General features: G+C 36.9%; 1 protein-coding gene across 1 annotated transcript; it reads left to right on the top strand.

The window, feature by feature from the left end:
• The first annotated feature begins 730 nt into the window (after positions 1 to 730).
• LOC144976840 (kunitz-type serine protease inhibitor bitisilin-3-like) lies at positions 731 to 5,691 on the top strand. Its single transcript, XM_078921346.1, has 3 exons — positions 731 to 887; positions 3,160 to 3,282; positions 5,324 to 5,691. The coding sequence occupies exons 2-3, from the start codon at positions 3,219 to 3,221 to the stop codon at positions 5,653 to 5,655; spliced, it is 396 nt and encodes a 131-aa protein (XP_078777472.1). The 5' UTR covers positions 731 to 887; positions 3,160 to 3,218; the 3' UTR covers positions 5,656 to 5,691.
• The last annotated feature ends 9,918 nt before the right edge of the window (positions 5,692 to 15,609 follow it).

The raw sequence follows: 15,609 nt of genomic DNA on the forward strand, positions 1-15,609 counted from the left end.
AATTTAGTGATAACTAATTACCAAAATGGCTGCCTTAATACAATAACAAAGAGTTGAATGATGTCAATTTCGTTCCTTCAACAGTCTAATATTTAGTGAGAAGTAATCACTATTGTGCGCAAGACGAAAGATAGAATAGAGAGACAGTAACTGGGACCGGTTCTGTCGACCACATAGCTTCACTATTAATTAAGCTTATTTCTAATTTCAACAATTTTTGGAGTAAACACACGGTTCTTAGTATTAAACCTATCGTAAATTTGATGCTGATCACGAATCCGACGTGAAAACAGCGAGAATTCGAAAAAAATTGTCCACTTTTTTATACTGCCACGCCCCCTATCGCCGATCATCTCGATAGATAGTATGCAGATGACGTCACTCAGGTCTTTGTTATTGTTCTTGCCATCCGCGTTTGTGAGTTGTTCTCACTAAACTGCATTAACCAGACTATAAAAGTTCATGGTTACACAGAGTTTGTGTGTTGGTCCGTTATACTTCCGGATGGCAATGTTGTGAACTCCTTGGCCAAGCGCATTCTATCTATAGAACTCAACGTCTATGGGGGCCCTAAGAGTAGTAGAAAAACCTTTCTGACTGTCATCCAATTTTGATTCCCCAAATGGACAGCATCTTTCATAAATTCTATTAAAATAGATTTGGTTATCAGTATTATTCCCAATCTAAATTGCCTATTCGGGATGAAATACAACTAACACTTCCCGATTACAATAAACGTGTCCACATTCAAATATATTTACATAATTTGATTTGCTTATTATGAAAACTTTGTCCTCGATTAATAAGAGAACATCTATATAAAAATACAAATAATTGATATTGCCAATCTACACACTGATGAAATCATTTGCTGTTCGACAAGAAAGGTGAGATTCTGTTTTAAAACTTACTTTGCAACTATCATATTTAACTTTATTTTATGTCTCTGTCGGAGAGATTTGTTTTTCTAATTATTAAAATGTATAGAATCTGTTCATTTTTATAATATATTTCTTCACCAGGACTATATGTTTAGATTTCTTTCAACTTTAAATAAACGACAAAGGCGTTTAAAATCTGAATTTATTTAATGTGAAAGAAATATAGATGTTGTTAATTTACTTTGGTCTGTGTCAATTATCAATAAAATGTTATGCTGTGATAGTAAATTCTATTGTTGGATTTGTAATCTAGTGAATTCATAGTTAACGATACAACTAGTCATATTTTGATTTTATATGTACAATGACCCACACTACTGTCGTTTGTTTAATAAAAAAAAAAAACACAGTATGTGCTAAATGATTAACATTTCATAGACTGTTTTTAAAAACAACGTTGTCAGAGTTGTCAATGTATGCTTTCGTGGTCAAAGAGTCCAATCTAGTGTCGAATAAGACCACTGTTGTAGTTAGATTTGTAGAAAACGGAAGGGGCTGCATGAAGCCTGTGATCGTGAAAATACTAACAAAAGAGTGAAAATTGAGAGGCTTCGTATGGGAACAATACAGACAATGGACGTTTCGGGTAGAAACCCTTCTTCAGCACAACTATACACAAATTAACGTGGACAACAAATAAAATAAAATGCAAAATAACTTGTATCGTCTGTACTTTTTGCATTATATTTTTTTTGTTTTCCACGTTAATGTGTGTATTTATTGTTGTGCTGACGAATGGTTTGTACCCGAAACGTCCATTGTCTGTATTGTTCCCATACGAAGTCCCATATCAAAAGGTGTGAATAAAACAACGCCGTATAACACAGAATGTGTATTTTCTTGTATAAAACAATTAAGTAAAATAAAATTCCCTTTTATTCATCCCATGGGGAAACTTATCTCTAGGGTCTATTCCAAGGGAAGACTGAAATTGAGCTAGGGCAAGGTGACTTTCTCAAGGCCACACAGTGCAGCGGCGGGTGATAGAACTCGGGACCTTTCGGGTACGAAGCAAAGACCGTACCGCTGCCCCCAGCTACTTATTGTATCAGTGTTAATGACATAGTCTGTTTTTCCATATCCATTCCAGACAAGCTTATCCCATTGGATGATTTCTTTCCTTCTTTTCTTCTTTCTGCGTTTTCGGGCAATGATTTTTACCCAACTTTTTGATTTTTATTTTACAAGGTAGCTGCTCCCAATTTTTTCACTATTCAACGAATATTTGTATTGCCCAAAATAATGAAATGACTTTTGTTAATAAATTATTTAGAACTTAATGATTGTTCATTTTACTTTAACTCATTAGAATTTTTTTTTTTTTTTTTGAGCAAAGGAAAGGTCAGACAGATCTCATGACGTCGAGATCAATATATATATATATATATATATATATATATATATATATATATATATATACGTCACTTAGCGTTGAAATTAGAAAATAATTTGTTTGTTTTTGTTTTTAAGGGTTTTACGGCGATAATGGGATAGTAAAAAGTTCTAGAATTACAATTAAAGCACCCAAGAAAAAGTAAGGCATAGGGGAACTGGGAACAAATATGGATCAGATGTAGATTCCAAGAGCATACCACCAATGTACTTAGTTTGAGATCACCTATAAGTCTCATCCGGACACAATCACAAACTCCAACAAAGAGGAATACACTCAAATGCTTACATTATACATTGAAGTTAACAAATATAATAATACATAACAGAGAGATGATTTACAAGGAAAACAATATCATCTCCCAAAACAATAACTGCATTTCACTGTTTCCCTCCCAACCAGGAGTCCGGCCAGGGCCAGGACAAAACCAAGTAATCTCATTCCAAGACAAAGACAGAAAGCATGTTGGAAAACAGATAAAAGGGGATAGAAGACACAGTGTGTACCTCTCTGCCCACCCAACAACATTAATAATAATAATAATAATAATAATAATAATAATAATAATAATAATAATAATGATGATGATAATAGTAATAATAATAATAATAATAATAATAATAATAATAATAATAATAATAATAATAATAATAATAATAATAATAATAATAATGTCCAAAAAAAATGTTTAAACGCATCACAAAATTCCAAATATTTAGGTTATGGCATCCAAAACGCAAAACCAGATAGCCTGATTCTGTTTAAATTTTCTTTCTTTTTACATCGAGTGATTAACTAACCTTACAATGTGTTCTTGTCCACCAGCACTGTTCTTCGTTATTTCTACTTCACCCTCAAGTTGCCAATACTTTCCTAAAGACGTCATGATGAAGACTTTGTACAGCTTGGTAGCTCTTCTAGTTCTGATGAACTGTGATCAGTCTCAAGGTTAGTGTCTTTACAATACGTACTAAGCTATATATAGTCCGTTTCAAAATTCATCGTCAGACTCCTTGGCTCGTATCTTTGAAACCGTCCGATAAATTGGATTCAATAGTCTGATGTCACGTTGCCCAGCAACGGTACGTAGCGTGGTTCTAAACAAAGAAAATCGGTACTTTTTATTCTTCATGCTGGCTAGAACTTTTCATATGTCATGTGATCAGAATGTATATAAGTCAAACCATGATCATATTTATAATGTTTTTCTCCTCTGGATACACTTTTATGCTCGTCGGAGAAATATTTCATAAGGGCGTCCGCCATTGTTCCGATAGTTTAGAAACAGTTACAAAGTTACTATGCGCCTTTTAACGAAGGAAGTGATGTCATGACAATTGAAGCCTATTTCGTTGTTTTTTTTTTTTTTTTTTTTTTTTTTTTTTTTTTTTTTTTTTTAAGGGTTTTACGGCGCTTGCAACACATTTAGGTTATATCAGCGCCAGTAAAAAGGAAGAAAATGCGATAGTAAAAATTTCTAGAATTACAATTAAAGCACCCAAGAAAAAGTAAGACAAAGGGGAATTGAGAACAAATAGGGCTCAGATGTAGATTCCAAGAGCATACCACCAATGTACTTAGTTTGAAATCACCTACAAGTCTCATCCAGACACAAGCACAAAATCCAACAAAGAGGAACACACTCAAATGCTTACATTATACATTCAAAATAAAAATAATAATACATAACAGAGAGATGATTTACAAGGAAAAAAATATCATCTCCCAAAACAATAACTATGCATTTGACTGTTTCCCTCCCAGCTAGGATTCCGGCCAGTGCCAGGACAAAACCAAGTAATCTCATTCCGAGACAAAGACAGAAAGCATGTTGGATAACAGATAAAGGGGGATAGAAGACACAGTTTGTACCTCCCTGCCCGCTATGGGAGGTCAGGATCCCCACCCACTATTTCGTTGTAATTTGACAAGTAGATTGCCTTACTATGATCCGTTCCAAGTCCCGTGCGCAAGGAATATCGCATATTCCTAACAAAGTTACGAAATGTGGAGTGCTGTGATTTTCTGCATGCAGGCTTATATATAAAGTGACGTTATAAATTTTTGAATATGACAAAATCATCTCACAATGCCGAAATCCTTTGATCTTTCTGCGTTTTTAATAAAACATGATTCAAGTTTTAAAATATTTACAGTACAGTAAATCCTGTGTTGATTCTCCTTCCCGTGGAGAAAATAATCATAACAAAGTGGCATTCAGTGGCTTGCTTAGCATGTGATTTTGGGTTGTTAATAATAGATAGCCTTTACACAGAAGTTCTTGTTTTTAGCCAACTATTTTGTAAGAGTAGTTCTCACTAAATTGTATTAATCCGGCTATAAACGTTTAAGGCTACACATAGTTTTGTGTGTTGGTTATATCCGACTGGCGGATGTTGTGAGTTTTTAATCAAGCGTATAGCATCAATAGTAGTTCAAAGCGCTGAAAATTGAATGTTATGTCCGAATCAGGCAGTAGAATAGGTAACAAAATATTTGCTCTCTCCAGCTCATAAAATGACACACACATACAAAAACTTTAATTTTTTAATATCGGGCAATATCCACATAACCTGCTCAAAGCGCCTAACAAGGCAACAGCAACACTTATTAACATGTAAGACGAGACATGACTATACTATTAGGCAATATAACAATTTTTTCTGACAACACTTAACGACCAGTTACTCATTTTACATATGAATACGAGAAAGTTTGATCACTTGATCAAAGAGCTTATTCTAAGATCTCAACTATGCATCGCTCAGAGCGTGACTCGAACCCAGGACCTTTCGATCCGAAGGCGAGTGTCATACTACTAGACCACATAGCCGCACATATCCTTCTTGAAAAAGTAAATTAATTTTCATCACTTAAATTTCATTTTTAGACTTCACATCCATTTTCCTGCATCTTGTACATTATGTCGATATAACTTTGCGAGGTGGCAATCACATTTCTTTAAACTTAAAACTGATGATTATTTCAGGTCACGCATGTACGAAACCCAAGAACACTGGCACGGGCCACCAACATAAACTGCGCTTCTACTTCAACGCGCAATCGAATAAATGCGAGGTGTTTAGATATTCTGGGTCTGGTAACAACGGCAACAACTTCCGAACTAAATCACTATGTGAAAATACATGCAAATGTTTCTTTGCAAAGGAAGTAGGACCTTGTAGGGCAGCTATGAGCATCTACTACTATGACAGCAATTCTAAATCCTGTAAAACATTCACTTATGGTGGATGCGATGGGAATGGAAACAGGTTCTTAACCAAGAAACAGTGCATGAAAGAATGTGGCAATGTAGGATGATATCCCCTGTTGACATTGCTATAAATATAAATTGGCAAATAAACAGCAACTATATATAAACAAATGCAATCTCTCGTTTTACAATTCATTTGTTTGTTTTGTTTTTAAGGGTTTTACGGCGCTTGCAACACATTAAGGTCATATCAGCGCCAGTAAAAGGGAAGAAAATGGGATAGTAAAAAGTTCTAGAATTACAATTAAAGTACAAAAGAAAAGGTAAGACAAAGGGGAACTCGTTCAAATAGGGAACAGATGTAGATTCCAAGAGCACACCGTCAAAGTACTTAGTTTGAGATCACCTAAAAGTCTCATCCAGACACAAGCACAGGTCCCAACTAAGAGGAATACACTCAAATGTTTACCAATCATATAATATAATATGTAAACTACACATAATACAATGCATAACAGAGAGATGATTTACAAGGAAAAAAACATCATCTCCCAAAACTATAACTATACATTCGACTGTTTCCCTCCCAGCCAAGAACTCCGGCAAGGATCAGGATAAAACTAAGTAATCTCATTCCAAGACAATGACAGGAAGCAATTGGAAAACGGGTATGGGAGGATAGAAGACACTGTATGTACCTCCCTGCCGACTATGGGAGGTCAGGATTCCCACCCAGTTACAATTCATTTCTTATCATCATCACCTCAAGTCAATAACAACAACAACAACAACAACAACAACAAAGTAAATAAATAAATATATAATAGTCCAGGGGATTTAAGCTAAAAAATATATTTGGTTGTACATTTTATACTGATTATCATACTAAAAATCCACCGAAATCTGTTTGCGGGAAAAAAGGTTATTGATGGATGTCTATTTATCCCCTCTAAAATGTTGTGATTTCTAGTAAACTTTTCAGCATTTATTCCACCCCTTATCTCAAAATTGAGCTTTATATAGCGCAATATCCACAAACTGTGATCAAAGCGCTTTACAATGGGTCCCTGGTCAACAGCAACATTTCACATGCAGGACGCCTGTTAGGCGATATTACAAATTTTTGGACAAAGACAACGCTGCTAACTGCTTTTTTTTGTTTGTTTGTTTGTTGCTTTAGGTCTCTTCCAACACAATTGAGGTTATATGAGAGACCGCTGAAACAAAAAAACAAGCAATCTAACAAAAATAGTACAAATGTAAATCAAAATCATAACCTAAAGATATCATAAGCTAAATTATAAATAACCAAGAACAAACAGGCAGAAGATTTACAGAAAAAAAATATCCCCTGTCAAAAATACAATCACAAACCAAAGAAGCAGGATAGGCTAGTAAATAGAAGAAGAAACGACATCACTATCGGATCGTACACCCATGCGAACATCATAGGTAAATGATTCAAGGGTGATGCTCCCATCCAACCACCCGCCTGCTAACTGCCAGGTACTCATTTTACACCTGAGTACGGTGAGAGAATGTGAGTAAAGAGCCTTGTCCAAGGACTCAACTATGCGCCGAGCCGAAAACCCTATCATTTCTTAGAATGTGAGTAAAGAACTATAACTTATCCAGTCCAAGACAAGTATCATAACACATAGATGCCCAATTCCATGCAGTGTTAATCCTGATTTCTTGAGAATGAAACAGACAAGAGCACTTACTTGCTACCCTTTGGATAGGATATTAACCTATTGCAATGTATTTCTGCCAGATTTATTTGACCCAGGTACCTGGATAGACAGGTCATTAAAACATCACAGCTTCGCTTGGGATTGACCCAGGTCCCTTTGCAGAACCAAAACATATAAAACGTTTCTTCCCAAGAATCACTAAGGAATGGAACACTCTCTCACCAGAAATCCTAGATATTACCAACAACAACAAATTTGATCAAGTGTTAAACATTTATATTTCAACTCAATTACACAATAATGGATAAAGTCAGCACATAATTGTACAAATCTGCAGTGATGGGTAATTCGCCTTTCGCAAATAAAGACGTTGTACTTAACTTGAACTCTGATTACCCCACTTAAAAAAAAAAAAAACCCCAAAAAAACAACCCTCTTTAGACCATAATGATTTAAAAAACTACAGACCTGTTTCAAATCTTCCCTTTATTTCCAAAATCCTGGAAAGAGCAGTTCTTCATCAATTAAACTTACATTTAAAATTGCATGATCATTCCAATCAGCTTATAGGGAAAACCATAGCAGCACTGAGATGGCGCTCTTAAGGCTAGTATATAATTTGATTTTAAATGTTGACAAAACGAGGTGAACATTTTATGTATGTTGGACTTATCAGCTACATTTGACACGATTGACCACACCATCCTGTTGAATCGTTTGTTTGTTTGTTTGTCTTTAAGGGTTTTACGGCACTTGCAACACATTTAGGTTATATCAGCGCCAGTAAAAAGGAAGAAAATGGGATAGTAAAAAGTTCTAGAATTACAATTGAAGCACCCAAGAGAAAGTAAGACAAAAGGGAACTGGGAACAAATAGGGATCAGATGTAGATTCCAATGTACTTAGTTTGAGATCACCTATATGTCTCATCCGGACACAAAAACAAAATCCAACAAAGAGGAACACACTCAAATGCTTACATTATACATTAATAATAACAAATATAATGAATACATAACAGAGAAATGATTTACAAGGAAAAAAAATATCATCTCTCAAAACAATAACTATGCATTTGACTGTTACCCTCCCAGCCAGGGCTCCGACCAGGGTCAGGAAAAAAACCCCCAAGTAATCTCATTCCAAGACAAAGAAAGCATGTTGGAAAACAGATATAAGTTATAAGGGGATAGAAGACACAGTATGTACCTCCCTGCCCGCTATGGGAGGTCAGGATCTCCACCCAGTATGTTGAATCAACTCGAACGTCTTTTTGTATCAAGGAATTGGTGTTGAAATAGTCCGAATCTTATATAACGAAAAGTCGACATTAAACAGACACTAGCAATATTTTGCTACCCTTTTGATAGGATACTAGAGTTTCGCAAAGTACTTTTTGCCACTCTAAGAGATCCAGCCACCCAATCACTGCTGGCTGGCAGAGAGTCGGAAAAAATTATTGACTTCACCAAGGATTGTCTGCTTTGTTTGTTTTTAAGGGCTTTACAGCGCTTGCAACACATTTAGGTCATATCAGCGACAGTAAACAGGAAAAAAATTAGATAGTAAAAAGATTATAGAATTAAAAGGACTTGAGGAAAAGTAAGACAAAAGGGAATTTGTTCAAAAAGGGAACAGATGTAGATTCCAAGAGCACAACATCAATGTATTTAGTTTGAAATCACTTAAAAGTCTCGCCCAGACACCAGCACAAGTCCCCACGAAGAGGAAAACACTCAAATGCATACATTATAAATTCAAAATAACAAATATAACAATACATAACAGAGAGATGATTTACAAGGAAAAAAAATCATCTCCCTCAATAATAACTATGCCTTTGACTGTTTCCCTCCCTGCCAAGCACTACAGTCAGGGCCAAGGCAAAACTTAGTAATCTCATTCCAAGACAAAGACAGAAAGCAAATTGGAAAACTGAAATAAGGGGATGGAAGACACAGTAACTGCCACCCTGCCCACTATGGCAGGTCAGGAACCCCTACCAGCACCCAGGATTGATCCAGCTCTCTTTGCGTGTAGAGCGAGTGCTCTACCAACTCAGCTATTTGTGACCCATCGTCTCAAAACGGTATTATGTCGGGATGAACCAGATACTAAAAATCCGAATTGAAGCTAAATTGGTTAAAAATTTGAACTACTGCTATTAAGCATTCTAAGATACGACATTCATTCTCTTTGTCATGGTCTCAAGTGAGTAAAGAGCTACTCGACTATGCATAAAGATATATGTAGAATGAGGCCCCAGAATTTACTAGTTACTATAAATGAAAAACAATTAACGATTTGTTTACAATGAAATAAAAATAATGATGAAATTTAATTAAAAGAGATAAACAGTGATCGTGGCAGTTACAAATAGAGATATGAATATTTTACGTAACTTATGATAATTTGTCAGGTTCGTAAGTTTACGTTTCCAGGCAGTTGATGGGCTTGGATGATCTATTCCTCTGATAACGGGATTGGACTCGTAAAATTCCACTTCCAGGCAATTGGTAAGAGGTTATAGTGTAGTACAGCGGGCTTGGGTTTGATCCTTGAAGATTATACAATCAAAGTTAAAAGCTCCGGCGTCTTAATGGTGTAGATATAATATCTACAAAGTCCAAAAAGATAAAATCTTCCAGTATATATATAGGAATAGAGCGACTGGCCGTCCGGCATAGATTGTGGAGAGAAAGTGAGTGTCGAATGTTAGACCTATCAGCTTTTATAATAAGTGGCTACGTGACAGAATGTAGAACGAAAAGTATTCACTAATTAGAAATTAATTCGAGGGAAGGCTATAAAAGGAAAGACGATCTAATATTAGAAGGTAAAGTTTATCTAAGCCTACCGAAATATAACTGGAGTGAGATGAATTCAGTTCTTAATAAAATAAAATTTAATAAGATAATTGTGAACAACCTTTACTGTGACACCCCCCACCCACGTTTAAAATATACTCTTTAACCATTATGGGAAAGATAGATTTTACAAACGGAAGTAAATTTACTATCATGATGAAAAATTTTTATTCTCTATTGTCTTCTGGCACTTTTCTATTCACTTCATATCTTGTTGTTGCCAACATGAGTGCCTGCTCCACTCACTTTTCTGAATTAAAAATTCACACCCATACACCGGAGCGTGCTCAATGTCTCAATCGTTTCTATGTTATATTGTTTGTGTTGAGAATATTGGCTATTAGGCTTGACTGCTGGTCAAAATTATTCGCGATGGTGGTGTACGAACGAATCGGCGGTCTCAAGAAGTGGGTGAGAGAGGGATCTAGTAATGACTTTGAGTTTGAAACGAATATTTTTGTGTTCGTGGATAGCTCACACGGTAGAGCCACGCTCTCACCTGCCAGGCGGAGTTGTCGTACCAATAAGGTCGCAGGTTCAAACCCCACCACCGCCGCGAAAAATTTTTATTCTCTATTGTCTTCTGGCACTTTTCTATTCACTTCATATCTTGTTGTTGCCAACATGAGTGCCTGCTCCACTCACTTTTCTGAATTAAAAATTCACCCCATACACCGGAGCGTGCTCAATGTCTCAATCGTTTCTATGTTATATGTTTGTGTTGAGAATATTGGCTATTAGGCTTGACTGCTGGTCAAAATTATTCGCGATGGTGGTGTACGAACGAATCGGCGGTCTCAAGAAGTGGGTGAGAGAGGGATCTAGTAATGACTTTGAGTTTGAAACGAATATTTTTGTGTTCGTGGATAGCTCACACGGTAGAGCCACGCTCTCACCTGCCAGGCGGAGTTGTCGTACCAATAAGGTCGCAGGTTCAAACCCCACCACCGCCGCGAAAAATTTTTATTCTCTATTGTCTTCTGGCACTTTTCTATTCACTTCATATCTTGTTGTTGCCAACATGAGTGCCTGCTCCACTCACTTTTCTGAATTAAAAATTCACCCCATACACCGGAGCGTGCTCAATGTCTCAATCGTTTCTATGTTATATGTTTGTGTTGAGAATATTGGCTATTAGGCTTGACTGCTGGTCAAAATTATTCGCGATGGTGGTGTACGAACGAATCGGCGGTCTCAAGAAGTGGGTGAGAGAGGGATCTAGTAATGACTTTGAGTTTGAAACGAATATTTTTGTGTTCGTGGATAGCTCACACGGTAGAGCCACGCTCTCACCTGCCAGGCGGAGTTGTCGTACCAATAAGGTCGCAGGTTCAAACCCCACCACCGCCGCGAAAAATTTTTATTCTCTATTGTCTTCTGGCACTTTTCTATTCACTTCATATCTTGTTGTTGCCAACATGAGTGCCTGCTCCACTCACTTTTCTGAATTAAAAATTCACCCCATACACCGGAGCGTGCTCAATGTCTCAATCGTTTCTATGTTATATGTTTGTGTTGAGAATATTGGCTATTAGGCTTGACTGCTGGTCAAAATTATTCGCGATGGTGGTGTACGAACGAATCGGCGGTCTCAAGAAGTGGGTGAGAGAGGGATCTAGTAATGACTTTGAGTTTGAAACGAATATTTTTGTGTTCGTGGATAGCTCACACGGTAGAGCCACGCTCTCACCTGCCAGGCGGAGTTGTCGTACCAATAAGGTCGCAGGTTCAAACCCCACCACCGCCGCGAAAAAATTTTTTATTCTCTATTGTCTTCTGGCACTTTTCTATTCACTTCATATCTTGTTGTTGCCAACATGAGTGCCTGCTCCACTCACTTTTCTGAATTAAAAATTCACCCCATACACCGGAGCGTGCTCAATGTCTCAATCGTTTCTATGTTATATGTTTGTGTTGAGAATATTGGCTATTAGGCTTTACTGCTGGTCAAAATTATTCGCGATGGTGGTGTACGAACGAATCGGCGGTCTCAAGAAGTGGGTGAGAGAGGGATCTAGTAATGACTTTGAGTTTGAAACGAATATTTTTGTGTTCGTGGATAGCTCACACGGTAGAGCCACGCTCTCACCTGCCAGGCGGAGTTGTCGTACCATATAAGGTCGCAGGTTCAAACCCCACCACCGCCGCGAAAAATTTTTATTCTCTATTGTCTTCTGGCACTTTTCTATTCACTTCATATCTTGTTGTTGCCAACATGAGTGCCTGCTCCACTCACTTTTCTGAATTAAAAATTCACCCCATACACCGGAGCGTGCTCAATGTCTCAATCGTTTCTATGTTATATGTTTGTGTTGAGAATATTGGCTATTAGGCTTGACTGCTGGTCAAAATTATTCGCGATGGTGGTGTACGAACGAATCGGCGGTCTCAAGAAGTGGGTGAGAGAGGGATCTAGTAATGACTTTGAGTTTGAAACGAATATTTTTGTGTTCGTGGATAGCTCACACGGTAGAGCCACGCTCTCACCTGCCAGGCGGAGTTGTCGTACCAATAAGGTCGCAGGTTCAAACCCCACCACCGCCGCGAAAAATTTTTATTCTCTATTGTCTTCTGGCACTTTTCTATTCACTTCATATCTTGTTGCTATCATGATACTCTAGCATTAATCCATTGTTATGATTTGTGCTACAATTAAATTATTTATTAACTAGACATGGAAATGTTTATATTAACGTAGGTATATGAATGGGTGACAATAACAATGAAAGATTGTGATTACAAATCATTGTGATGAACAACATGATGGCAATGTGATTACAAATCATTGTGATAAACAATAGTGATGGCGATGAAGCATGATTTAAGTCGATGATATGAAGGTAATTTACTAAATGAAATGAATGAAAATGTAAATGAAATATTGACATTTCAATTATTAATCATAAATGAGTGAAAATTCATAACAATGATAGATAAAGAGAAGATTTCCCAAATCATGAATGGGTATGGTATATATATCCAAACAATACTCAATGTTACATTAAGTTGGGTCATCATGTTTACAAATAAAATTATCGAAATTGTGCGTTCTGATTTGGCATAATTTGCGAGGTAACTAACAGTATGCATGGGAGGTTAAGTTATACCCTTCTCATGTGTTTATACTAATCGAGAAAGTAGGTCGGCGTGAATATTTTCACAGCCTGGTATGTGAGAGATACTGAAAGTGTAATTTTGCAAAAATAGACTCCACCTTAGTACTCTACTATTATTCATTTTGTTATTTCTTATGTACGTGAGTGGTTTATGGTCCGTTTCGACCACAAACTCTTTTAGCAGTAGATATCTGCTGAATGTCTTTAAAGCAAAGACGATGGCCAGGCCTTCACGCTCTATTACAGAGTATCGTGATTCTCTGTCCAATAATTTTCTGCTTGCATATAAGCAAGGCATTAGAGTTCCCTCATGTTCCTGTAATAGTACACCTGCGATGCCCTTATCAGACGCGTCAGTTCTTACAACAAATTCTTTTGATATGTCGGGTAATTTAAGAATTGGTTCTGAACAGAGTAATGCCTTTAATTGGTTAAAGCTATTCTGACACGCTTCTGTCCAAACAATTTTGTTCGGTGACCCATTCTTTGTCAGATTTGTTAGCGGTGTCGCGATGTGCGCGAAGTTGTAAATGTATTTCCAGTAAAAGTTTAGGAGCCCAAGTACTTTGCGTACTTCTTTTTTTGTCTTAGGTGGTTGCAATTGTGCGATTTTTGTTTGTTTTTCTGTCTCGGGTGTCTGTGTCCCATGACCAACGGTATGACTAATCCTGCATTTGAAGCTTCGATATTAGTAAACATAGGTTGCGACACTGTGTCTCTATCAAAATATTTTTTTAGCATATTTGCATGGAATGTCTTTGTTGTGTTGTTAATTTTAATCTCGTAATTAACATTAGATTTTACTGCTGTTATTTTGAATGGTCCTTTCCATGTAGCTAAAAGTTTATTCGAGTCATCGGGTAAGAGTATTAGTACTTTGTCACCAATCTCAAATTTTCTTGATTTGCTTTTTCGATCGGAGTATTCCTTGTATTTCTCTGCTTTTTTAGTGACGGATTCCTGTGCTAGCTTACACGTGTCCTCTATTCTGTCTTTCAGGTTTCTTACATATTCGTAAGCAAACATAATTTCGTTATTGTCCTCCTCATTTCCTTTACAAATATCGGCTACTACATTGATCGGGCCGCGAGGTGATCGTCCATACATCAACTCAAATGGGGAGTAGCCTGTAGATTCTTGGGGTATTTCTCTATATGCAAATAGGATTGCTGGTAAGTATCTGTCCCAATCATCTGGTTTTTCTGCTGACACTTTTCTTAACATATTCTTTAGAGTGCCATTAAATCTTTCACAAAGACCATTTGCTTGGGGGTGGTAGGGGGTTGTGAATGAGTGTTGGATTCCCATGAGTTTCATGGTTTCATGCATCATATGTGATGTAAATTGGGGTCCATTGTCCGACAGTATCTCATTTGGTATGCCTATTCTAGTAAAAATTGTCATCAATGCTTCAGCTATGTGATCCGATGTAGTTGATTTCAATGCTATCGCTTCTGGCCACCTGGTTGCGTAATCGACTAGTGTTAGTATGTGTGTATGGTTTCTATCTGATTTTGTTAAAGGGCCTATAATGTCAATTGCAACTTTTTGAAAAACTTTTTCAATAACTGGGGTTGTCTCTAATGGCAATCTCGGTATTCTGCCTTTTGCGACTCTTCTTTGGCATGTGTCACAAGATTTCACATATTCTCGGACGTCTTTAGTAATTACAGGCCATGTGAAATTCTCGGATATTCTCTTCAATGTGGAAGAGCTCCCAAGATGTCCAGAAGTTATTGAATCGTGCGCTATTCCAAGGATTTTGTTTCTGTAAATACTCGGCGTGACCAGTTGTTTAGCTATTTTGTTTCTTTTCCTATGTAACCTGAACAGAATATCTTTTTCAATGATGTATTCAACTTTTGATTTCGTCCCTTTGTTTGCGATATTGAAATATGAAGTTAAAGTCGGGTCCTTTTTCTGTTCTTCAATGAACATGTTCCTGTCAAATTGTTGTGGTTCAAGAGAAATAGTCATTGGCTTCTCTGTTGTCTTAGTCATCTTTCTTGTTTCTGCTAGACAAGCTGTTTCTTGGGTTAATGACCATTCTTTTACATCTTTTGGGTTGTCTTTAAGACCTTTTATATTGCCAACAATAACATCAGCGACGGGGTTGGGAAGTATACAGCATTCCACTATTCCTGTATAGTATGGAGTTTCTATGTACACATTAGCTGTTTCAAAGGTTTCGACTGTGCCACTGAATGTGATGCATTGTACCGTTTTTCCAGTTTTGTCTTCGTCATTGATCAAAGATGCTTTTATTCCTACTGTACTGCATCCTGTGTCTCTCAATATTTTGCAATCAGTTCCATTAGCTTTGCCTTCACCAAAAAATAGCGATCCTGATTTGTGAGTTTGTGTTAAAAGTGACATACCTTTCA

The sequence above is a fragment of the Berghia stephanieae genome, chromosome 7 (genome assembly GCF_034508935.2).
Source record: "Berghia stephanieae isolate SIO BIC M18660-M18661 chromosome 7, UCSD_Bste_1.3, whole genome shotgun sequence".
Taxonomy (NCBI): domain Eukaryota; kingdom Metazoa; phylum Mollusca; class Gastropoda; order Nudibranchia; family Aeolidiidae; genus Berghia; species Berghia stephanieae.

What these genes read in the sequence shown, in the direction of transcription:
- LOC144976840 (XM_078921346.1), top strand. Translation starts at nt 3,219, where the DNA reads ATGATGAAGACTTTGTACAGCTTGGTAGCTCTTCTAGTTCTGATGAAC. An exon ending in GAACTGTGATCAGTCTCAAG is followed by an intron (nt 3,283 to 5,323) that starts GTTAGTGTCTTT and finishes TGATTATTTCAG; the next exon opens with GTCACGCATGTACGAAACCC.